The sequence below is a fragment of the Suillus discolor genome (assembly GCF_016758755.1).
Source record: "Suillus discolor strain FC423 chromosome Unknown F5147scaffold_36, whole genome shotgun sequence".
Classification (NCBI taxonomy): domain Eukaryota; kingdom Fungi; phylum Basidiomycota; class Agaricomycetes; order Boletales; family Suillaceae; genus Suillus; species Suillus discolor.
In genome coordinates, this window is record NW_024541283.1 from 369,551 (window position 1) to 394,041 (window position 24,491).

The window sequence follows — 24,491 nt, forward strand, 5'->3', positions numbered from 1 at the left end:
TCACGTGTTCCCAAAATCAACGCCGAGCTGAGTGCAATTCACCTCCTGTGCAAGTCGTCTTGGTGATTCTTGAAATTCTGTAATTACACAATAATACACGCAACAAAAATACAACCCATCAATCATCAATATAATGTAGGAAAATCGGATGTGAAGAAAACGAAGGCACAAAAAAACTAGACCTGGCTCATCCATGCTCTACAGCGCTCCAAATCGTCCTGATGAAAACGTTAGGTAGCTCTCCATTAGGTCGAATATAATGAAGGACACTCACGTCACGTATTTGAAGAACGTCAGTTACATCCAAAACGACATCCTTCACCATATCCATCGCCTTGGATACATACACCTTCCAGGGAACCTGCTTGGTGGTGTTTTCTGGCGTGCAACTTAACGACGGAGAGCAACGACACCCAGAGTTCCGTGCTGTGGCTTTGTAATAGCGGGCGATGGCAATGATGAGACCGTCGATCACGGCAGAGGCGGTTAGCAGCGAAATAGGAAACTGTAGGACGTCAGGTTCTGGGGCATGGTCAAACTTAATGCTATAGCTGATAAAATATGATCAAGAGAGGGTACCTATTAAGGCGTCAAACAGCCTATCCCATATTTCAACTTGGACTGATTTCCAGCCATCCTTCACAGGTTCTGTAGCCTTCCGTAGCGTAGGTAAAGCTAGCCAGAGTTCATCCATGAGACCTTGCGGTGTGATGCTACCGATACAGAAATCGAAAGCGGCAAGTATATCGCGTTGTGAAACCTGATGGGCAACCATAGTATGAGGAAAAAGAAACCGCTATCAACGCATGACGAGTCAATGTAATGATACCTCGAGGTCCTGATACGACATGGAATGCCGTGCTAAATCCAAGAATTCGTATGCATATACGGGACTCAGTGGGCACAAGAAGTCACGATGAAACTGCCAAATACAAATAAGTGTTCTATGAATGTTGATCTAAAAATGATCTTACCTTGACGCATAACGCTAATGATCCAAGAGCGGTATCCCATATAACCGACTCCTGACCATCCTGCCAATTGTCTGACTCGGACTCATATCCACTTACCTGTTCTCCTTTCACTACGACTGTAACATCAGATGCAGCATCTAATCCGTCGTCCCAGTCTTCGCCGGTGGATTCATCATCGCTATCTTCCGAACTCGATGCCCTGCTATTTGTCGAAGAGTCGTCGCACCCTCTTGAAGATTGGGCATGCGATGCGATCGTTGATAGGTTGATACTTAGTTTCTTATCTGCAACACGGAGGAGATATCTGTAAAAGAGATGAACCGCATGAAACCTTGTGTTTCGACAGGTGTCCAATTGGTCAAAAAGGTCATCGATGTCGACGCTGTCATTTCTCATCGGAGGGATGTTTGGGAGGACCTGTGAGTTTGTCAGCAAGCTCAATGACAAAGAGTAGATCAACTCATGCATCCAACATCCAACCAACAACTTCTTTGCGGAAGGAATCGTCGAGTCCGAGCGCCCTTGACCATTGTTCGCGATTTCCAGACTTTTCTGTGCCCAGAGATGGATCTGACTTTTGACTCGCCACGGATTCGGATTCAGAGACGGAAGGCGATTCGGCCCAGTATTCGTCGTCGGAAACAGAACTCTCACTCTCGCTTCGGTTGGAGCAATCATCAGGAATTAGAGGAAGGCTCAGGCCATCGCTTTTGCGCTCTTCTCTTTCTTTCGTGAGAAGAATCTTGATCCGATCGCCCGCCCGATCTTCCTCGCACTTGATAATGAAAGGGCTAGGAGACCTGGGAGGCGCGATGATAGGGACAGGTGGTATCCTCGGCAATTGTTTAGAAGGCGCGCGGACGGCGGGAGTACGTAAAAGAGGGTTTCTCTTTGCACGAAAATAGCTAACTGTGTCAGGAAGAGGTGTGATTGGCACAGTAGGGGGGCATATAGGCGAATCGAGTTGAACTGTCGGGTAGATGGTTGGAAGTACCGATCCAGTTGAAGGGTTCAGCCCGTCCAAAAGCTGTTTTATTGCGTGTCAACTTCCACGCGAAGAAGTATACACGGCATTTTGACAAGAGATCGTTTCAACGAACCTTGACTACGTCCTCGTCGTCCCTATCAGTAGAAGTTTGTGAAACAAGAGATTGGGCTCTGCGTAGACTGGCTGATTCCTTGGCCAAAAAATGTGTCCGTATCTTGGGTAGATCAGGACGATCACTGGCTAGACGACAGATCCTAACTTTCTTTGTTGGAGGTTCCTGCTCCGCATATTCTCCTAGGTCCTCAAGTGGAAGAGTTCCGCGGTTGTTGAAACATCCTTCGCTCGAGTCGCCAACGATCGATTGGGGTCCTGGTAGTGACTTTGCTGTCCTCAAGGTTTTGTTGGTCCTTAGCCGACTCGATGGATATACCATGGTATGATAAGAATTCGAACGCCGCTCAGAACACATTCTGCTGTGACGCGCAAGGCCAGTCAACAAAGGAATTGAGGGCTTGACCATGGACTTCTTCTCCAACTGGAGTCTGGCGGAAGGAGCCTCAGAGGTGCATTGAACAAACGGCGTGTTTTCTGGAGTGTTGCTAAGCAGTCGACGTTTCGTTCTTGAGCAGTTCGTAATATTCGCAGACTCCGTTTCAGCATGAGCAGGTGAACCCAGGGGGTATCTGCAAGAGCCCGAAGGGGAATGACAGGGCGTCTCCTCATTTTCGTCTTCGTGAGGAAGAAGTTCTGGGTAGGCAATCGGGGAGGAAGAGGGTGGTGGAGGACTTCCAGATATATCGACCAACACGTGTTCGTAGCCAGCAAGTTCTGGGTAGGCAATCGGGGAGGAAGAAGGTGGTGGGGGACTTCCAGATATATCGTCCAACTCGTGTTCGTAGCCAGGAGTGACTGAAGCAACTGGACTAAAATCGGAAGACAGGTATCCAGTGTGGATATATGCGCGTAAATTGGAGCTCGTAATAATTTCGGTGATGCTTCCTTGGTCAACCAATGAGATTCCGATGCGTGGTCTTGATATATCGTGATAGACTTCGGTACCAACTGGCGGAGAACTGGAAGGCGTGCTAGTGTTTCTTGAGTAACTGGAAGACGTGGATATCGAGTGACAGGTGTTTGACTTCTCCATCCCAGCCTCCTGACTGGTTACAGTTGAAGTATCAAAAGATGCTTTACAGCTCTTCAAGAGAAAGATTTTGGAAGCTTACAGCAGTTTGCAACAACCAAAAATGGTGTCAAGCCTCTTACGTACTCCCTCCAAAAATGGTAGGTATGTTTGATCAACTTTCTCCAGAGTCCAAGGCCATGTTTGTAAGTGTAGGTATATCATAAACGACAGTGTAAGAAAAGTGTAAGAAAAAGAGCGATATCTGTATGTTGTTTTGACCACAAGGAAGCTAAGCGCCAGGTCACTAGAACAACTTCGAGTGTGGTGAGTCTAGTCTAAGTCAATACGAGTCTACTTTATATAACGGTGGTTGAGTGATGGTGAATCACCATATAGTTCCAACAAGCAAGAGCGACAGGAGAAGTAATAGCCAGTGTATATATCAATACACGGTGGGTCACCTCACTGTGTGTCAACGAATCCAGCAATGACATTATTGTCGATGATCGATCCAGCTTTACCGCCACTTGTCTGCAAACCAGACCAATCCCAGACACCTATCATGGTACGTCAGAAATGGACTGAGGAAAACTGTAACTCGTGTACCTGTGCACGATCCACTTCCACAGTTCACTGCAACCCTGGAAGCACCCTTGTTGGCCGTCAACGAAGTGGTCCCATGGTTGAAATTGATATCCTGAGACAACCCGTGAAACCATTGTCGACATAAAACTGAAAGAACACATACAGAGATGGTGACCCCGTTGCCTGGGGTACCCAGGTTGGAGGGATAGCTCTGTAGATATGTTATATGAGTGACGACGGGAGAGCGTGGTAAAACACACGTACCTGGGTGATCAGAACGCCAAAACCGGTACAGTTGGTTGCAGTATTGTCCTACAAAAAATCTGTCCAGGATCATCATCATCATCATCAAAACCACTCACGCTATACGTAACATTCTTCACTACACTGTTTGTCGCAGATTTATCGGTCTTGATACGGAACGAGTATGCACTACTCGTGTCAGTACAACTATAATTCACCATTGTGCCGTAGTCACCTGCTAACAACATGGTTTCCGATAATCTCGATATCGGAGACGACGGCATTTGACGAGATGGAGCCCTGGACGAGAAATATTTCAATAATTTGGTTCGCAAAATTGATCAAGTGGCTCACAATGGAGATACCGTGACCGTATGCACAGTAGTTATCGGCAAATGTGATATTCGTTCCCCCATTGATAGCTAAACAATCGTCCTGCAAAAAGAAATACTTTGTAGGTGAAGGGACGTGGAAGCTCAATCGTCAGACGGACCTGATTGAGGACAGTGCTGAATGCTCGTAAGTGTCTGAGTCGATTGAGGAACTAGAGGATAGACAAACCAATTTTGAATGAGCAAATCACTACCGCTGACATCAAAGCCGTCGGTGTTGTGTGCTTGTCGGCCAGCAAGTTTAAAACTGTCCGATAGATGAACACGTCACTTACCAGCAGCGGCGTTTACGCTTCGCGAGTTGGGATAGTTACCCTGCACTGTTCTTGACGTCAAAATGAGATACACCGCTGATAACATGCAACTACGCACAATCATCGACAGTGACGCCAGAGATAGTGAGAGGTCCTGAATTTGTGATCGCAAAGGCGGAGGAGGGAGAGTTTACAACATAAACGTCCTACATAAACAGTCAGCGATCTGCCTGGAACGGCTGGGGCAATTCGAGCGCATACGTTCAATGTGCCCGAGATCGATATTCTGGCAAACGTAAGATTAAAAAAGATCGTAGCACAACAGTAATTAATGAGCTTACTGCATCATTGGGTGTGGTGTTGTGATACTGGCACCTTGACCGTCCTGTATCAGTGTAAGATGAAGCGAAATCCTCGCGAGTGAACTAGTATATTTACCCAGTAAAAAGGGCCTCCACCATCCCACCTCTGGTTGTTTCCATTGACTGAGAACGTTAGGGATTGCCACGGCTTCAAATAACCCACGTACAGGTAACGTCATTCCCTCTGTCAAGACGGCCTTGATCAGGTTCTCCGAGCCACTTGAAGTAGTAGTGCCTGCACTCACATCACCCGGAATAGGGGACCGGACCAGCTCAAATTCCCGAACTGAATCTCGCCCACTAAAAAGAATCAGGGATGCGAAAAGCGAAGTATCAGATCACACTCACAAACATTGACAGTGGTACCGTCCAGCAGCTGCAGTTCGAACGTTTTTCCACCAGGGACGGTGAACGCATTAATATTTACCGTCGTGCATTGGATAGCACTGCTAATGTCGTCCAAGGATGAGATTGTGCCGACGCAGCTACTGCTTCTGGCTGCAGCGACTGCAGTAATCCCGGCCACGAGGAAACCAAGAGCTAACGAGGGAAACATGTTGACTAATGTGAGCGAGCAGCCTAGCCTTAAATCTGCCAGGTGATACGGCCATCGGTGAAGGTAAATTGATCTTGCACGCAAGCTCTATTTGCCGGTCTTATATACGGAGTTCATTGTTTAGGCAGTAGGTAGCGTGGGCTATGGAAAGCGGGAGTGATCAGCTCGGCGAGCATGGCATTTATTAGCCTGGTACCCCCTGCCACTCATCACGTTGCACGGCACAGAACAGCTTGTGAGAGTATTCATCCTCTATCGAGGTGTCTGAAATAACCGGTCTGTAGATGAGTCCGTGGTGCTGGTGTACCGCGTGCCTCTTAGGGTTCCTAAGGAGACACAAGTCCCAGAGATGGGTTTCGTCCTCCAACGAAACCAGACCACGAGAATATCGGAAATGTGTAGACTGCAGCAATTTTGATTGTCGCTGGTCTCCAGTAGTAACTGGCCTGATGGGAGATGCTGATAGACTGACAGTCAATATTATCATGATGGTCCACGTGCTGTTTGAGCTCAAGCAAGTGCTTACTAAGCGATGTGCCTCGGGGTAGTGTTGTGGGCAGAACTGGCACCTTGGGACTAATTGTCGGAAATTTCTACCGACCCTCCGAAGTCAATTTAAGCCATTTTAAGGACACATGGTGCCCTTTTAATGCATACTAATGATGTAAGATAATATTTGAAGGCACCTACAATAGCTTACACCAATCATTAAAACTGAAAAGGCATTATAATTGTCCCGGGTGCCGTGTGACCAGTCCAACATTTTAAGGGCATGAAATGATCACATAAGCATTGTAAGGGCAGGTTGAGTCATTCTAAGAGTTTTTGTGCGTCTCAATGTCCTTGCAAGGCCGATGTCCAGAATTTCAAAAAATAACAAATAATATTTATATTCATATACATCAGTGAACTGACGGAAACCTCAGATGGACAAATATTACCTTATATAGTGGATAATCACCAGCATTGCTATGGGCTATCACACTGTCATGCTTGACCTTATAGAGGAAAGGAAAATTCTTCATTGATGTGCTCAGCTTGGCAAATTGTCAAAAATTCATTGTTTAGTTCAACTAAAAATTGAGGTGGTAGGTGGGGTAAAAGCCAATGGTCCATCTCAATTGATCATGGCCACCATATTGGGATTGAGGTCTACAACTTGGAAGGTAAACCTGAATATCAGTATCTTACAGACAACAACATTTTGTATAGTGATTGGTGAAGAACTGAATCTTATGTTTATTTGGATCATTCGGCTGTCTTTTTTGTATGTATAGTTTTGTTCTACTGGATATCCATGGCTGCTTCATGTAGTATTGTTTTTGCTTCATGTTGTGTAGAACATCATGTGCCATTTCACCCTGCTTACATAATTGGTTGTGCTTGCATTTGGAAACCTCAGTTATTCCATTGTGAAATGCAACAATATTGTTATCATGGGCGATACCTAGGAATGACTATATCCCTTTGTCCACAAAGGACTGTCCGGGAGACTCCCAATACATATGTTATGAAGGATGAAAACCCAAGAACAAAAATATATCTTGATCACCCCACTTGTCACGAGCCTGACTGTGATTTTTTGGTATGTTCAATAATTATCGTCACTTTGGATGTCAATAATATTTATCCTCCGAGTGGAATGAAGATCAGTACATGCACATATCTCTGTTGTTGCACTGCATTTGGTCACATTGCAGGTGTATACTTTCTGCATTGCAAGTGGAGGGACAAGTAGAGAATTTTGTTACTTTGTATGTATCACCTTTTCCCCTTTGAGCGGAATGACACATAGATAATATAGATATCATCACTGTTGTCCTGTGCTGTGCTATTGCACACTTCTATACTTTGCTTCTGTGATGGGATTGATGAGTAAGAAATACAGATGCTTAGCGGCTCATGTTGTGATTTCACACACCTATTCTTTCTGTCTTGTATTGAACTGAAGGCTCGTCTGTGCATTCATTTGCAATGTTGCCTTGTGTTTGGCTACCTCACACATATATACTGTTCGTGTTGCAAGTGGGATGATGAGTAAAAACTTCTCTCACCTCACATGTTATGCTGACTGTCGGTCGGCGTGTGCGAACTAGGATAGGTCTTCTCAGCGACGACTCGAGTGAGTCTACTGAAGCTGAGGGTGGTTCTCGTCTTGACGGAACGTCAAGGGTTCCTCCGGCAATCTCGGTAAGATGGCGCTCGTTGAGATGCAGGGCTAGCGGATACGTGCTAAGTCGTATGGGGGCGACTTAGAAGTGCGGTCTCACACAAGGAAGCTGGTAAGGCTTAGATGAGCAAGTTCTGGGGATGAACCTAGTAGATTAAAGTAAAGTCTAAGTACAATAATCCTGTCTACTTATAGGGAAGTACTACAAGTATTCTAGCTCAGTCTGTAATCAATAGTATATCTAGGATCTATGATAACAAGACATGAGGTTCAGATAAGTACATGAGGCTTAACCTCTGATCAAGCATGCTGCGCCAAGGGCAGCTGCGCATAGGTACAGGAAGCGCCGAGAGCGCTCCGGATCTTCATGAAGCGACATGCGGTATGCATGCGCTGATCTAGGGTGACCATGAGGCGTACAGCCTCCATGGATCAGGTACAAGGCCATCTAGGCCAGGGGCGGGTCATAGCGCCAGGGGCGGGGTCACAGCGGTCCAGACCACTATCTTTCTAGGCGCGGGCGGCGCACCGCCGCGCGGGGAGTCTAGCAGAGCGGGGGCAGGCATAGGCAGAGCTGGGGCTTCAGTAGGTGTTACAGATGCCTGTAACACACATGTATATACATGTTTTCTGACTGGAATGATAAAGTAGGAAATACAGACATCACCACTATCATGTTAGATTGAGCTTCTGAAAATACAAGCACGAAGATCCAAACCTATAGCTTGACTTACTGTATTTATAATATGCCCATGAGATGTATATTGTGTCATAGGTACCATCTCAGATGCTTTGCTTCCGATGTTTTACAACAAAGAGATAGGATTAAATCATCATATTCACAATTGCGAGATACTATTGTAATGTAATAATACCGTATTATTGAATATCAAAAAAATGGATGCTCAACAGGGTGACAACCATAGAAGCCGCACTTGCACCAGATATAAACTACTCTGAATCAAAAAGAGCATCGTCCAGCTGTGCTCTCTGTCTTGTGAGAGTGTTGACAGACATCCTGGCCTTTGCACCATCACCGAGTTCTGCACGTCAACTTGTTCCGAAGACTTTCCTAAAAAAATGGAGATCAATTGAGGACTGTTGAGTGTGTAAAGAATGCACCTCGACGACCATGCCAGGAGTTGGGTAACCCTTTGCTGTGCTGCTTGACCAGGGGGCCATTCAAAGAAGTCTACAATGTTTTGCCAAAATAGTATGTAGTTGAAGTTGCTGTCAACCGAGCACCATGAGGTCACAGAAGACAGGGCAAATCGCAACTTGTTAAATATTGTCACTCCGCAAGGAAACTAAAAACTATTACAACGTACCTGACATGCTACATATGCAATTGAGCGGGGCGTGTTGGCATGCATTTTGATTATTTGCGCTACATGTGTCTTTACTTTCTTGCATGAATTGAAGTCCTTTTTAGTGCTGTAGCACTCGAGCTCGTGCTGAGCACATATTCATTGATTTCCCGATACATGTCTAATGCCCGTTACTTTCTGATGTAACCTGACACTAACCCACACAACCCGACGCAAACCCGATGCCTTGACTAGTGGACCCGACGTTTTGGCCGCATCAGCCGACCCGAAATCCTGTGCACTTGTCCTATCTGTGTCCTGTTATGTCTTGCTAGCCCCACTAGGTGCATAGTTGATTATTTCACACATTACTCAAGTCGTAGCCAGCACTATCACATGTTTTCCCATCATCCGCAGTGCCTTGTGTTAGTTTACATGTATTTTGGATCCAAAATCGTCGGCCACTACTTTCGCCTATAGGATTCTGGATTTCTATGTACTTACATATATATTTGACTGATTACGAGTATTATCATCATCCAAGTAGTAGGGAGCTGTTTCCCGATACTTAGTGGTCAAACCCGATATTTCGTAGTTCTTAGCTGAATTCCGCAAATATCATCCTTTCATTATCTGAAATACTCTGAAACTTCTGACATTCGCTATCCCCGACATTCACTATATTCCCAACACAAACCCAACGCTAACCCAACGCAACCCAAGGCAAACCCGAAAACATCAGACCTGACATTTTTGACATTGGACTCATAATTATACCTTCAGACTTTGTTTCCCGCACCTTGGACTATCTTCCTTTTCATATAACTGATTATTCTAAAACCATATAGCAAACCCCTCGGGTCGAACACACTTGTCTTGCAAGTATAGCAGACTAGGCTGTGCACGACCACAACACTTTTTTATATTGCTGGTTACTTACTTCGTGTAGTGTCCAGCAATTGTTGTATCCCTACAGTGCGTCAGTTAGCTTCAATTACATTGGCAGCATCACAACCTCCCTTGCAGAGGAGGGTGATGTGAATATTGCTTTGAAAACCTACTAAAAGTGAGATTTTTGTTGAGTGACTGGAGAATTACTCACCTGAAGTGAAAGAATGCTTTTGAAGAGGCCTTGCTCCAGATTGTCCTGATCTGCTGTGTATTTTTCATACAGAAACGCTGGCCAGGACATCTCTGTTATGACATAGCCTTCTGCACGATCCCTGATTCCTGCTCTGATGCTATTGTATAGTTAGTGTTGCACAAGATCTTGAGTAAGATACTTTACTTATGTTGGGCTATTCCAGTCTAGCTCAGTTGGGCGGAGTAGTCTGCCACACGTATCATTAATAAACCCATGGTAGTATTTGTCCTTGGGGTCGACGAGGGAATCTGGCTTCAATTCACGATTGATCCAATCGGCAATGAGGCTCTTCAACTTCGAAGTGTCATCCCCTCGAGCAGCATCAGCTCCCTGCCTGAGCTTAATAAGGAATTAGTAGCAGGCAAATGGTTTGCATTGATAAGAGCACCTTTTTGAGCATATATGAGTAATCATCATACTCCATGTCTGAAGCCTTGAAGTGAAACCATGACAGGGCATGATTAAGTGTTATATAACCGGTTTGCAAACAATTTTGACTATCATTATGAACCAGTGGTCAACAATCACATAGCATAGGTAAAAGAAAGACTTACTCGACAGTCATATCTTCATCCTTGTCATCCATATTGCACCATCTATCATTCTCGCATATTACTAAGTCTTTGATGTTATCAAATAATGTAACAATGTGTCTGATGGCTCTTCCTTCCGACATGTAGTAGTTTGTCTCCCTGAAAATTATATTGAATGAACTGAACTAGAAGTAAATGACAGTGATACCTTTGTTTGACCACATGCCCCGACTCCAGTATCTGTAGTTTTTCCTCTAAAGCAGCAATTTTCCGCTTCTGATGAGCACTCTCAGATGTTGCCACCACAAGTGACTGTGACGATTCTGGAGGGTGGGGAATGTCCTCCACCATCACCTGACTGAGAGACATGGAATTCTACCGAAAAGGTGAAGAAAATGAAATTAAGCCTATGACAGAGGGTGGGAGATGAGGGACTTTCCAAGTTGAATAATCCTGCCCCCATTTTATATGACAGCCATCCAGAGTTGAGAAACACAGCTGTCTTGAGACACATGGTAGTATGCCGGGAAGGTTTCAAATAACTATTACTAAATTCCATATGCCGGAAATGGACTTGTTAGGCAAAGCAAGCACATTGATGTTAACACTGACCTCTGAAATTGGTCTAAGGCACATGTATGACATGCCAAGAGTCAGATTGCTACTTTTTTGAGTGACCATCGATTTGACATGGTGCAAGGAACATGTCATTTATCCTGTCCTCATTTGCCACATTGAATTGATCTGACTCCATGGCTGGGGTCAGGACATGAGCAGAGGTGTCAAAAGTAGCATGTGATGAATATGTAACAGAGCAAGGTGACACGAGCCAACTAGTACTTAGTACTACTATCTCCAAGTCCAAATTGTTCAAGTTGAGCCTATGTAATGAGGCAGGGAGGTGATGTCGCAGAGACAGTGTTATGGAGGATATTGTAGTGGGCACTGGCATGGGCAGTCTTAAACAGGAATCCAGAAATGGAATTTCTCATAGGCCAGGTACTGAGATGTGAGAGTGATGTACTTGAAGCCTTGCCAATATTGACAAGGCTGGCCTTGGGAAAGACAAAGCAAATGATAGGGAGCTATTGAGGATGTGCAAGATGCCGATATGACCCCCAAGCAAACTAGACTGGTCAGTAGGCACAATAGAAGAGGATTTATTAATATCATGGAGTGCCAAGATCCATGTCCACAGGAGGTGCCTCCATCTGCAAACAAAGGACAGTTAGGTGCAAGATATGTACTACTGTCAATGTGAACCTAAGATACACCATATACATTGCAATGTCGACTATTCTAAGTAATGGATTGAGTCACAGTCAAACCAAAAACAAAGATGATGCAGTGAAGGCCTAAAGACTATGTACAGTAGTACTAGTATGCACTATTATGTCTGATCAACTTTGGCAGACCAGGAGTGTTACCAGGAAATCATGAAGGCAATCCAAGAGTCCATAAAACTCCTTCAGCTCATTGCCCTGCAATGATGACATCCACCCTTTCAATTCCCCATAGGACACCTCGTTTTCTGGAGTGTGAAAATCTGTATCTTAGAACCAGCCATTCCTCGAGCATTGCCGTATTTTCCATTTGCAGAATGTTGCGGCAAGCAAGATAGTATTCCTAAGGCCAAGCACCCAGTGAGGTTTATTGAGGGATAAGTAGCATCAACATCATTGATCAACCAATATGTATTCCACCATGCCGATGATGGAAGTATTTCCAAATGGGATGCGAAACGACTTGAGTTGCCCATCGCTCATGACTCACTGAAGTGAAGATCAAATATGAGCTGAGTAACATTGACATATGTGCTTACCTGAACTACAATGTCAAGATAATCATTATTTAACAGCAATGCCAACACGTGTGTGATGCGCGATTGTGCAATCTGATTTGTGTTTATGAATAAAAGTTGAAGGGATAGATCATATGTCCTGGTGACCAACCCCCAAGCACAACCCTGGGAGCAGTCCTTGTGAATCTTTCTGACATTTCCTTTCAGCCTTGAAAGAAACTTTTGGCCTTCAGTACTTGACTTCCATTCCTTAAGTTCGCCACCTGTGTACCACCATGAGTTGTAGAATGAATGTAGAAAGAACAAATACCATTCTTTGGGTGTTTGCCAATGGCACACTTGAGTGCTGCAATGGCCAACTTGTCAACCTCATTTGTGGATGGATAAAGGGATGACTGAAACAGAAAGAGATTCATGAATCTTGAGGCGTCCTCCTTCACACAATCAATTACAGCAGATTCGATCTGCAATGTTACAGTCCTTCGAGTGGACTGTGATGGTGCTGAGGGAAGAGGCATGTCAGATCTGACAAAAGGCACTCCTTTGTATGGATGAGAGATCTTCTGGTATGATGACCTTTTATGGCCCAACTTTGTGAGATGATCTTCAGAATAAAGGGAATTAGGGTCATTTGGGTGATATGTGCCCAAAGCCGACGAGCTTGATTGATTTGGATCTGGTTGACTCATACTTGGATCAAAAAAGGTCAGTTTAAGGTCGGTTGGGAAATAAGCTGGTCCCTAGGGGGCGTTCTGGGGTATGAACTCATCATGAGTATCCTGGCTGTGCAAAGTATGATAGTCAAAGTATGCAATCACATCATGATTGGGTACCAACCCAATATTGAAAGCTTCATGCTGGTCCTGGATGCCAATTGCATGCTGTGAATTATGAGAGTCATAGGCAGAAGCTGCTTGACTTGTACTCTGGTTAAAGGAAGTCAGATTAAGAGAGGATGGGAAATGAGGTAGTTCCCTTGGGGTGTTCTGTGCTGGTTCAAAAGAACCATGATACAAGTGGTTGGCAGCCACCTGCTGAGACGCACTACCTGTAGAAATCCTTAAGTACGACCCCAAAGTTGGGTAGCTGCCATCCGCAGGATCTTGCAATTGGAAAGTCTCAGGTGCTGTAATGCCAGGCTGGCTTGGCTCCAACTGCAACAGGATTGGATAGCTGCCACCTGTGGAATCCTGCGGGTATAAAGTGTGATAGTTGGGGTAGGCAGCCGCATTGGGCACTGATCTAATATTGAAAGCCTTGTGCTTGTGCTGGCTACTAGTGGCTGCATGCTGTAAGTTACGAGAGCCATAGGCAAAAGCCGCTTGACTCATACTCGGTTTGAAAGAGGCCAGATTGAGGGAGGTTTGGAAAAGAGGTGGTTCCTGGGGGCCGATCTGCATGTGGTTAGAAGAATTGTGATGCAAGTGGTTAATAACTGCCTGCTGAAACATGCTGGTTGTAGAAACCTGTGAGTGTGGCTGTAAAGTTGGGTAGCTGCTGCTCATGGAATCTTGCAAATGAAAGGTGTTGGGCACTAGGACACCAGACTGGTGCTGGCTACCACCTGTCAGCTTTGGCTGAGACCCGAAATTCGTGTAGCTGCTGTCATTTACAGGTTGACTGTAACTGAAGCTGCTCGCTGGCAAAGATGCGCTCCACTGCAATGGCTGAGGCGGTGGTAAGGAGCTTGATGGGCCACCTGGACCATCATTGTGACTTTGCAAATGCTCCTCAGGCTGGCCTGAGTAGCCGCTATTCCAGTACGACATCTCTGAGTCATTGAACAAGTTCTGATTGCCATGCATGATCAGTCCATGATGGCCATGATGGTCATAGCATGAGTTGCCTTACCTCTTTCTGTCGTTACTTTGAGGGGAGTCTTTGAATTCAGTTGATGGCTGCAACTCCAAGTTTGAGTCAAAGATGGGAGTCAGTTACAAAGTAAATTTGTATGAAAGAAAAAATAGGCAGCAGTAAACAAGTATTAGATGTTGGTCTTACTCATGCCACTGGCAGCTGATATGATCAATTATCATGATGTTATCCCATTGTGGATAGCTAGTTTACTAGATACTTAGTCGTCCGAAGTTGCTTGTACTTACCTCGAGGCTGGCCCCTGAACAATTTGATTGATAGAAATGAAGTTGGCATTAATTCCCGCTATGATGAGCAAAGATGGTCAGGGTTTATTCAATTCAGCCAAAAGCTTAGGCTTATTACTTACAAGTGGTTCAGATCCTGGTTCAGATTGGCTCAGAAATAGATGCAGACTCCAAGTCATGGTGGTTCACTGATTGACTCAAAGCTTCAAATGGGACTCCATCACTGCATAATGCAACTGCCGGTAACAGGCCTGGTCACTTGATATTGTGACTAAGACTCAAAACTGACGGCAAATAAACTCAAAGTTTGTGATAGTACATACTACTAATCAAATGTTTTGCTTTGAAATTTGATGTTTGGTATGTAGCGGCCAAATGCATATATGGGTATCAGAGGGAACTGCCATCATGTTATCCGCATTGTAGGATCAGCTCCAATACCGAACTTGTACTCAACAGGGACCATTGGATCCTGCCCCAATAATCTTGAGACATCTGTTATGGTGTGTGCTGAAACACTTGTATTCAAGTTAGTAAAAGATTTGATAGAAGTTGCAATCAAAATGCCATATGGTTTGATTTGAGAGACATTGAGAATGAACAACGGCAAGGGGAAGGTGTTGCAACAGCACCTGGTTTAGCACACTCAAAGCTTGGGGGCAAATCACTGTAGAGATACAACAATTGCTAGACACTACATGAAGTAAGTGTTTAGCAATATAAAAATGTTGTGGTCTAGCACTGCCTAGTCTGCTATACTTGCAAGACAAGTGCATTCGACCTGAGGGGTTTTCTGTATGGTTTTCGAATAATCAGTTATATGAAAAGGAAGATAGTCCGAGGCGCGGGAAACAAAGTCCGAAGGTATAATTACGAGTCTGATGTCAAAAACGTTGGGTCTGATGTTTTCGGGTTAGCAGGTTTCATCAGGTTAGCATCAGGTTAGCATTGGGTTTGTGTCAGGAATATAGCGAATGTTGGGGATAGTGAATGTCAGATGTTTTGGAGTGTTTCAGATAAATAATGGATGATATTTGCGGAATTCAGCTAAGAACTACTAAATATTGAATGACCTCCTCCTACTTGGAGGTAGAAAGGTAAGTAAATAGGTAGGAGGTATGCGAAATATATAGTATCTATGTAGAATTTTGGAGTGCTATAGGTGAAAGTAGTAGTGCTGATTTTCGGGTCTGATGTCCTATGTAATAAGACACGATGTACTGTGGACATGTGATAATGTGTTCTACAATGTTAGTGACATGAAAATGAATAACTGTGCACCTAGTGGGGATAGATATGACAGGACAGGACATAGGGAGAACAAGTGCATGGGAAAATATCGGGTTTGATGCATGGGAAACATCAGGTTCTTTGGACTAGCGTCGGGTTCGTTGGCCTAGCGTCGGTGTGTGTGAGGAATGATAGCTAGATGAGAAGGGGTGAAAGGGGGAGAAAGGGTGAAGTGGGGTAAAACTCAAATAGACCTCTGGACGCGAGTATATTATTCAGCCCAAGGGGATTGCTACTGAGAACAATTCCTCTAAGTAAAATGTGAGGGGAAACTCGGAAACTAGTAGGAGCAACTGAGAATGGAAGAAGTGCTTGATGTTGTGCTGATGCGACATGAGCACGAGCAAACCACCAAAAGTGCGATATGATATGCGACCGAGTGGCCGAAAGATTGGCGGAGCGCGAAGATGCAGAGAAAAGCCAAAGGTTATATGAGTGAGCTTTTAGTGGAAACATGAAGGTGATGCGACATGATGATGAAATGGGAGGAGAGTTTGGCAATAAGAGTGATGAGTGAAGTGTGACCGTTAATGTAGCGCACGATGTAGTCAGCTGAAGGTTTCGATTCTCAGTCTGAGAATTGTGTGCAAATGGATGATAATTTCAATAGTGGGAGAAGAAGGTACATGAAAAATCTAAAGTACTGAGTATATATGATAGCGCGCGTAGCGCTGTTTGGAACTGAGAAGATAATGGTAATACATATCAAGGGTCCATAATGCAAGTAACGGAAAAATAAGCAATATCACTTTGGAAATATTGTCAGTCTAATGCAAATGAGATAGAATATGCACCAATGGACAAGCGGGGGACATGGGTAGGACGGAGGAAGGATGTGCAATGGAACCAACGAAAAGCGGATGTGAACCGAAGCGTGCGCATGAGTGATGGCCGTCGGCTGACAATGGAAAAGTTGCGCGCCGTGGTAGTGATAGCACATGCTGCGCTAGGACCTGAGGGACACTGCAAAAATAGCATCTACAAGGCTACAAGGACTCCAAGTCCTACATCGGGTTTAGCGGATAAACACCGGATTGAGTGGGTGAGTGTCGGATAACATCAGGAAGTGATTCGAGTGCGATGGGTGTTTGACATGCATTGGGAATTAGCTGAATATGTGCTCAGCGCGAGGCTGAGTGCTACAACATGTAGCATCCAGTCATATCTATGTACAACCTGTTACTTGCCAAGGACTTTGACATTTGAGACTTTAAGACCCCACAGGGTGAGGTGGTGGAAGGAAGATATTCAGCATCAGTGCATTTTCCAGTGATTTTTATTGGAACTATGTGCAAATGTGAACAAAATGCCTAGCATGCATCATTTACATATGCCCAAGCTAGGGCAATGACTTTGGACTTGTACTTACAGATCTCTCAGAGATGGTCTTTGCAAATATTTACCAATTCCAAGCACTCGAAATCAGGATCACCCAACTAGCAAAACAAAAATTTAGTCTTCAGTAATGCAGAGAACTCCGCTGCTCAAACACATCTTCTATTGGTTTTGCCTTATATTTCATTCAGTATGATCATAACTGAATTAAGGGAGTGCTCGAGGTGACAGTACTCAGATCAGCTCAGCGATCACTGTCACTCTCAAGCATTTTGCATTACTCGTCTTAAGTGAACGAGTTTCTAGTAAGCATACCATTTGCGAACTTGAGAGCAAATAGACTCAAACAGGTGCCTACTATGTGATGTGCGCAACATAAGACATTTTTAGGGGTTCAATGTGTCTTGTTTTTTGCACTCCACTGTGGATAGTAGTTCCAATAAAAATCACTGGAAAATGCACTGGTGCTGGATATTTCAGAGTAACTTCCACTGAAATTGCATGCAGTTAATTTCATTGGAGTGCTGATTCTGAATTTCAGCGGATATCCCTCGATTCAGCACCACCTTTTCAGTGGAAAACTGAATTAAACTTCAGCACTAATGTTTCCAATAATGTATGGTTTTGTCCAATGCAAACGATCAGGCACCTGTATCAAAAAATGCCCCATGGGCAAAAAATCCCCTTTCTGTTGTTTGAGCCTGTGTTGTTCTAGAATGCCTCATGTTCCCTTTGTCTCTGTAGTTCACAAAAACTTCTTATGTTCTCCTGCTGATTGTGTCTCAGCGTCTCTGAGGCTGTTATGCCATATCCCTCCTCTCTACCCACAGCTGACAACTTCTGCCTCAGGTGGAGGTGGCTGTGGTTCTACATGCGCCTGCCTCAGGCGGGTGCTTGTATGTCCATGCCTGTTTGTCCTTCCCTTTGTTCTGTCTCCCCACGCATTGCTTGATTTTGAATCTCTCTCGTGTTGAATGTTGCCTTGTCTTATTGGAGTTGCTAAATGCTACCATTTTAGATGCATCCCGTGCTCTCAGCATCTGCTTGTTCTCAACACTCGCTCATTCTCATTCTCGAATCTTGACATTCACTTGTTCTCCATGCTCGCTCGATGCACACTCATTCTCGATGCTCATTCTCATGATTCTCACTCATTCTCATTCTCACTCATCCTCATCTGCATGGTGCATTTTTAAAGCAATTTGTTTTTATTTTTATTTTACACATCACTCGACGTCTTCCTAGTTGTCTCATTCATCTCCTCTCTCTCGTTCTCGTTCTCCTCCTTGTCTTCTTCCCTTCTCCTGCTCTTGTCCATCATCCGTATTCATCTGAGCCACATCAGCAGTTGCTGATGTGTGCTGGGTGTTTGTGCATGGTGTTTGTGATGTTGGGAACGGCATGGTAGAGCTCGGACATCAATTACAAGCAATTCAGCATGTGGGCCGCAGCTCGCATGGGCCCAAGCCAGGCCAGAACATCACTGCTCTCATTTCTCTGTCCGAAATTCCATATGGTGTCGCAGGGAGTTCTAGCGCAGGTTCTGCAGAGAGTGGTGCAGTGACTGCATCTGGTTCATAATGAGATTCCATATACATAACACTAATCACTATCTGATGTATCTGAACCATCTCCAATCTCTTTATTGCCACCAGGTGCTAACCACCGGTCAATGATACAGGTTTTGCCTCATGTCTGTACCCAGCCAACAACCACCTTGATGTTTCACACATCCGTGACTACTGGTGCAACAAACTCTTTGTATCCAACTAGGGATATCAATGCATCTGTTCCATCAGTGTTGCATGGTGTTATAAGTGCAAGGATGAGTGTTGTATTGCGTAGGAACCTGTAAATTTTGTGTTCGCCGAGTTCACAAATTGAAATCTTGTCCAGCTGGCCATAACCAATCACATCAACAGGTCGTGATTCTCCTGCGTCAGAATATGAGACTTCGAACTACAGCAAAAAACACATGCATAACCAATCACATCAACAGGTCGTGATTCTCCTGCGTCAGAATATGAGACTTTGAACTACAGCAAAAAACACATGTCAGCCATGACCACACTTGAGGTGAAAATACTCACTCAGACGAACAAGTTGTCACGATACTTTACATTGCTCATGCCCCTCAGAGCATATTTGGTCCTGATCAGATCACCACCACTAATTATCCTCATCTTCCCCCACAGAGGCATCACAGATGGCAAGTGCAGTGCAAGATCATTGCGCCGCCTTCCAAGAACCTGGAAGAGATATACTCTGATTTGTTTGTGGGTGTCTTCATTAGGTGCATAGCTGGAACGACATGGTGTTCGCAAAACAATTTCAGGATCTGGTCCATAGGTCTGCCATTGAATGTCATATTAAACTCATGACTTCCACAACTCACAGTTTTCGAATGATTGTTCATTCTCCAGTTCTCGTTGTCCGCAGTGGGGATTGAGGTTTTTGAGGTCATCTTGGAGGTCAAACTTAACACTGAGTTGGCTGAGGTATGTGGTGTATAAAACAACACGGGAAAGGCCACTCCATGGGTGCCATCTCGAACATAGACCAGTCCTGAGGTGCAGGCAATACCATTCAACATAGAATGTCCAGTGGACCCAAGCAGGTCCACACATGCACAAGTCTTTTGCAACATGCAGGCATCCATGAATTGGGAGTGTGCAGACCGCTAACCTATCTTCTTTGAATTGATAGTAATAGCTGTTGGTATCAAGTGAGAACATTTCAAATGGAAATTGATTTAGTTACCGCTCGAACTCTCTGACCCACTCTGCAAACCCTCATTCAAGATCATCAATCTCTTGTGTGGTGATTTTGAGCTTGACAGATGTCTTCATCAATGATATAAGTTTGCACATGTGGGTGTAGTATTTGACCCATGGCAAGCAATTTCGGAGCACAATGGGTGCAATGTTCATGAACCAAAAACTCCAAGCTTCAGCTGTAAAGGTTGATCTATCAACAGCAATATTGCCTAGGACTCGCACAAAAGCGGCAGGTATTTCCTTCACCGCTGCTGCTGTTTCAGCGCCAATTTCTTCCCAGACATGTGGTGCGAGTTCATAATCCTCACTGCCAACATCTAACATCTTGTAACGCCCTGTCCAGAGGTCAACAAGTTGTGGGATAATGTTTTTGAGGAACAGGTGCATCCATTCCCAAGGTGCACAATTAGCATAATTGATTGAATTGACATGACAAAGTGACGGCTCGCCCTTTACTCCATGTTCTTTTGCAAGATGCTCTCTCTGACACTTCATTACTGTAGCATCCAACTCCTCAAGGATACTAACAAATCCCTTGTGCGTGCATAAAGGGAGATTGAGGGGATTATATGATTGGCAGGTTTGATTTTCTCATCGAGGTGTCTTGAGAGGTGTGTAGTAGTTAGTACCTCGAGCACTGATCTTACGAACACCCTTCATTTCGCAAGACCTGCATGGAGAGTAGCCATTGTGTCCTTTAATATTCAAAAGTTTCTCGATCACAATGATATCCCCATTCTTGAAGATGTTATAGGCATGGAGGTAAAAGTTGGTTTTATCAGATGCATCAAAGGTTTGAATACCATCAGCAAGTTCAGCGAGCTCATTGTCGAGAGGGCAGATAAATGATGCAAGATCTTTGGGCTGATGAGGACTAGGGATGACACCAAGGCACAGAACATTTTCAAGGTGTGTTCGGACAAAAGGAGGAAGGTTGAGATTCATTAGGAGGAGTGGTGTTGCAGATGGGCCACTCCAACGATGGTTAAAAAGTAGAAAACCATCCACTGATAGCAAGAATGCTATGTTGTGCCTTCCAGAGAAGAACCTGTGCTCCCGTTTGATGCCGTCAACCATAACATTGGTCCGACATAGTGTGTGGTACCACTCCAAGTCAAAGACATCTTGAATGATGCCAGGTTCTCTGATATAGTTCGTTTGATACGAAAGCAATTGTATCATATCCGGACTCTGGAAAAATGCCTAAAGATGGGGAATGAGTGGAAGATATAAAAAATGCCACCATACACATCCTCCAGGATCATAGCATGATTCATTGCAAAAAGGACATTGGATATGATGAGAATAGTCGTTGGTATATGCAATACATGAGTTAATACAGCAATCATAGTTGATCAGTTGAATGCCAGATAATGTGGCAAGGCGACGCAGAATGACCCATTCAGAGTCTATTGTCATTTTGTGCTGAAAGGACTGCTGCATGCGATCAAATACACGACAAGGAATGTTCCCAACTAGCTTCAGCTGGAATGCACAGATGTTATCACGATCCTCGTCAGTGAGCATATCATTACCTAGATTACATTAGAATTAGCATTCATATTTGAACACAAATACATATGGAGCTTATGCATCTCTTTAGTCTTCATCGGACCTTGCCAATCCTCTAGCTCAAGGATCATAGTGTTGAGAGTCATAATGGCATGGTGGTCCACATCGTCCGTGTCAAAATTGTACAAATCATGAGCTTCCAATGTGGCAGACTCATCAGAGGTACCATCTAAACTAGACTCGGATGCTTCGTCAGTGTGGTGAGATGAGCATGATGCTGCATCCTTGATGATTGTGGAAGAATGTGGGGATGAAACAAGCTAGGAATTATCTTTGTCTTCAGCCTCTGAGTCTGAGCTACCAAAATCAGAGCATAGTGCTTCATTGGGGTCCACAGAGGTGTAGTGTTTGTCCCAGCAAGAGCAAGACAAGAATTTATAGCAGGAAGGTGCATGGCAACAGCATTTTTTTTGCCTCTGGAGGCATGTGTACACTAGCAAAGAGCTCAGTAGTTGTTAGGAAACAATACTTTTATAAAAGTACCTAGCAAAGAGCTAAGTATACATCAGTGAGTGCAAGTATGAGATATGGGCATACACACCTCAGTAGTTGTTAGGAAACAATACTGAGGTGTTGACCTGGACGCGACAATATAAAGTATGAATGGTAACACTCAGCTAATAGGACCGGAGGATCGACATGTGGTAGAGTCCATATGGTGCAAGAAGTGAGAAGTCCAGGAAGTCAAGAAGTAAGTGGAACGTACGTGTGGCATCGAAGGTGCAAGATAACGATATCGCAAGTTGAATGGTAATACTGAAGCCAACAGCACATTGGCCATAGATAGTTTGCTACTGGTAGTAATCATTAGGGAAAAATTATGCAGGATAAATGCATAGCACTCACCAAGTGGTGAAATTCACATATTGTATCTAGTACTGCGGCATCTGGCAAGCATCGGCAGGTTCTGGACAATCTCCCATGGCTAATTCTTGCCTTTGAAGTGTTGTTTTCGCACTAATGTATGTCGGTTTACCATCAAATGGGCCATGGCCTGAATCCCTCTGCAAAACTCATCGAGAAGCTCACTAGGTTTATTTGTTTCTACTTTTTCAGCTTCACATCTGATACCTCTTCAGTCAGTGAGTGAATCTCCTTCAAGCTCGAGCCACACTGATCCCAGTCATTGCCTGCTGTTCACAGGATGTGAGTCTATCGATCCTCGTGTTGAGCTCAAGCTATGCTGATCCCAGCTGTTGCCCACCATTCACAGGACATGAGTCTATTGATCCTCCTTCGAGCTCAAGCCACGCTGATCCCAGCCATTGCCCATCATTCATAGGACGTGAGTCTATTGATCCTCATGTCGAGCTTGAGTCATGCTGATCCCAGCTGCTGCCCACCATTCACAGGATGTGAGTCTCTCTATGCTCCTTCGAGCTCAAGGCATGCTGATCCCAGCTGAAGTTGCCCACCATTCACAGGTAGGGAACTGCATGGGTATGGGTATACCCGTGCGGGTGCGGGGTACAGGTATGTGTGGGGTACGGGTACGGGTCAGATATTACGATACCCGTACCCCTACCCATACCCGTGTGCTGGGTTTTTGCATGCTTTAGCACATTTCGGTCGCTCTCAAGTCATCAGCATTGTTTGTACACACTTGTATCTGCTTGTCCACTCCACATTCACTCATACTCATTCTCACTTGTTTCAATTGCTTGTCTCAACTCATTTGCGCTTGTCCGCGTTTGTTTCAACTTGTTCGTGCTTGTTTCAACTCATTCGCACTGGTATTGACCCATTTGCACTCGTTTGCACTTGTATCAACTCATTGTCGCTCATCATCCAATGCCGCCACTCATTCCATACGTTGCGCTGCTTGTGCATGTAGACTCGACTCTGGATGGGGGACTAATATGTTTGTTGGACAAGGTGTGTGTTTTTTTTTTCAGCATCATGCGCGCAGCTCACTTGACAGGTACAGTCATATTATATATACAGTAAAATAAACTAAAAGATGGACAGCGCACAAGCCGACCATGACACGTCGTTCCCATTCTCTGTTTGGATGCGCTCACACTCGACATCCTCTCCTCCAGCTCTATCCTTTGGCCGGTTGCTGCGTCTCTCCCTCAGCTCTTGTCCCTTCAGCAGTCTCTCCTTCGGATTCATCGGATCCCAACATCCACTCCTCCTTCTTGACACCTGTGCCATCCACATATGTTCGAGTCACGTCAGCATTCGCTGACATGTGCTGGACATATGTGCTAAGCACTGGCAGCTGACCCGCAGGTTTACTCTCACAGGGTTGTTGATACCCGGAATGAAGACCCGTACACATACCCATACCCGCACTGTGGGTACGGGTATATCTTTGGGTATGGGTATGGGTCTGACTGCACACACCCGGGGGTATACCCGTGCAGTTCCCTATTCACAGGACATGAGTCTATCGATCCTCGTGTCGAGCTCGAGCCACGCTATGCACAGCATACAGATTCAATACGTGTATGTACCTGCTATCTCTCCTCTGGTCTGTTTCTCAATAATAACTTTTAATGTGTTTCTTATTAGAGTATCTCTTGTAGGTCAGAGAGGAACCTCCTTGACGCACCACACCTCCTCAGCTTTTTCCTGAACTTTGTCCTGTGGAACCGTGTCCTCCCAAAAGCCTTGCATGAATGCAGCATCCACAGTGCCCTTGATATTGTGGAGCTCACAAAGAAGGAGCTGCCTCTGACATACAAGATCAGGCAGGCGTTACACGATGTGTTCAGCAATGGCTGCAAGGAGTGCTTTGGCTGCAAAGGCAGAATTGAATGGTCCTTTGATGATCACCTAAAGGCAACTGATCAGCCTGCTCCAGGTAATATCAGCCATCTACATGTCATCTCTCCCTCGGCTCTTGTCCCTTCGGCTTTGTCTCCTTCGGATTCATCGGATCTCAACAGATGCCGCTGTGGGGGCTGTGAAATGCCACTCTAGGCCAGCACTCTCACAGGTGGGCCGCCTGCTTGGACTACAGCCCACACTGTTC

General features: G+C 44.8%; 8 protein-coding genes across 8 annotated transcripts; 1 reads left to right on the top strand and 7 right to left on the bottom strand.

The window, feature by feature from the left end:
• Positions 1–433: 433 nt before the first annotated feature.
• On the bottom strand, positions 434–1,019 carry F5147DRAFT_554872 (uncharacterized protein; the record flags this gene model as incomplete). The annotated part of the gene is made up of 4 exons (XM_041430481.1): positions 434–522; positions 580–760; positions 830–922; positions 975–1,019. Coding segments are annotated over 4 exons (408 nt in total), but the record flags the coding sequence as incomplete, so codon positions are not given.
• Positions 1,020–3,244: 2,225 nt separating this feature from the next.
• On the bottom strand, positions 3,245–5,572 carry F5147DRAFT_234440 (glycoside hydrolase family 28 protein). The gene is made up of 17 exons (XM_041428754.1): positions 5,273–5,572; positions 5,170–5,224; positions 5,092–5,108; positions 5,001–5,047; positions 4,904–4,947; positions 4,824–4,848; positions 4,681–4,768; positions 4,584–4,628; positions 4,478–4,532; positions 4,410–4,425; positions 4,271–4,351; positions 4,152–4,216; positions 4,036–4,105; positions 3,938–3,985; positions 3,837–3,884; positions 3,695–3,785; positions 3,245–3,645 (listed from the first exon to the last, which is right to left on the bottom strand). The coding sequence occupies exons 1-17, from the start codon at positions 5,478–5,480 to the stop codon at positions 3,551–3,553; spliced, it is 1,098 nt and encodes a 365-aa protein (XP_041291550.1). The 5' UTR covers positions 5,481–5,572; the 3' UTR covers positions 3,245–3,550.
• Positions 5,573–9,951: 4,379 nt separating this feature from the next.
• F5147DRAFT_775051 (uncharacterized protein) lies at positions 9,952–11,003 on the bottom strand (the record flags this gene model as incomplete). Its single annotated transcript, XM_041441662.1, has 6 exons — positions 9,952–10,014; positions 10,060–10,198; positions 10,313–10,431; positions 10,490–10,598; positions 10,656–10,793; positions 10,843–11,003. The coding sequence occupies 6 exons, from the start codon at positions 11,001–11,003 to the stop codon at positions 9,952–9,954; spliced, it is 729 nt and encodes a 242-aa protein (XP_041291551.1).
• Positions 11,004–11,803: 800 nt separating this feature from the next.
• Positions 11,804–12,953, bottom strand: F5147DRAFT_653987 (uncharacterized protein; the record flags this gene model as incomplete). The annotated part of the gene is given in 8 exon segments (XM_041433829.1): positions 11,804–11,845; positions 11,916–11,933; positions 12,050–12,115; positions 12,135–12,260; positions 12,408–12,429; positions 12,457–12,461; positions 12,583–12,698; positions 12,746–12,953. 8 exon segments carry the CDS (start codon positions 12,951–12,953, stop codon positions 11,804–11,806), a joined length of 603 nt encoding a protein of 200 aa, XP_041291552.1.
• A 222-nt stretch (positions 12,954–13,175) lies between these two features.
• Positions 13,176–14,716, bottom strand: F5147DRAFT_653988 (uncharacterized protein; the record flags this gene model as incomplete). Its single annotated transcript, XM_041433830.1, has 4 exons — positions 13,176–14,206; positions 14,287–14,333; positions 14,538–14,551; positions 14,660–14,716. The coding sequence occupies 4 exons, from the start codon at positions 14,714–14,716 to the stop codon at positions 13,176–13,178; spliced, it is 1,149 nt and encodes a 382-aa protein (XP_041291553.1).
• Positions 14,717–18,887: 4,171 nt separating this feature from the next.
• On the bottom strand, positions 18,888–19,626 carry F5147DRAFT_653989 (uncharacterized protein; the record flags this gene model as incomplete). Its single annotated transcript, XM_041433831.1, has 3 exons — positions 18,888–19,121; positions 19,283–19,513; positions 19,558–19,626. The coding sequence occupies 3 exons, from the start codon at positions 19,624–19,626 to the stop codon at positions 18,888–18,890; spliced, it is 534 nt and encodes a 177-aa protein (XP_041291554.1).
• Positions 19,627–21,771: 2,145 nt separating this feature from the next.
• Positions 21,772–21,924, bottom strand: F5147DRAFT_579012 (uncharacterized protein; the record flags this gene model as incomplete). Its single annotated transcript, XM_041431465.1, has 1 exon — positions 21,772–21,924. A coding segment is annotated over one exon (153 nt), but the record flags the coding sequence as incomplete, so codon positions are not given.
• A 1,569-nt stretch (positions 21,925–23,493) lies between these two features.
• F5147DRAFT_805010 (uncharacterized protein) lies at positions 23,494–24,439 on the top strand (the record flags this gene model as incomplete). Its single annotated transcript, XM_041443344.1, has 3 exons — positions 23,494–23,705; positions 23,761–23,962; positions 24,029–24,439. 3 exons carry the CDS (start codon positions 23,494–23,496, stop codon positions 24,437–24,439), a joined length of 825 nt encoding a protein of 274 aa, XP_041291556.1.
• Between the last annotated feature and the right edge of the window lie 52 nt (positions 24,440–24,491).

Excerpts from the sequence above, each read along its gene's own strand:
- F5147DRAFT_234440 (XM_041428754.1), bottom strand. The coding sequence starts at position 5,480 with ATGTTTCCCTCGTTAGCTCTTGGTTTCCTCGTGGCCGGGATTACTGCA. Across the intron at positions 4,948-5,000 it reads GTGGAGGCCCTTTTTACTGG|GACGGTCAAGGTGCCAGTAT; the intron begins GTAAATATACTA and ends ACACTGATACAG. Across the intron at positions 4,106-4,151 it reads GGAAACCATGTTGTTAGCAG|TGCATACTCGTTCCGTATCA; the intron begins GTGACTACGGCA and ends TGACACGAGTAG.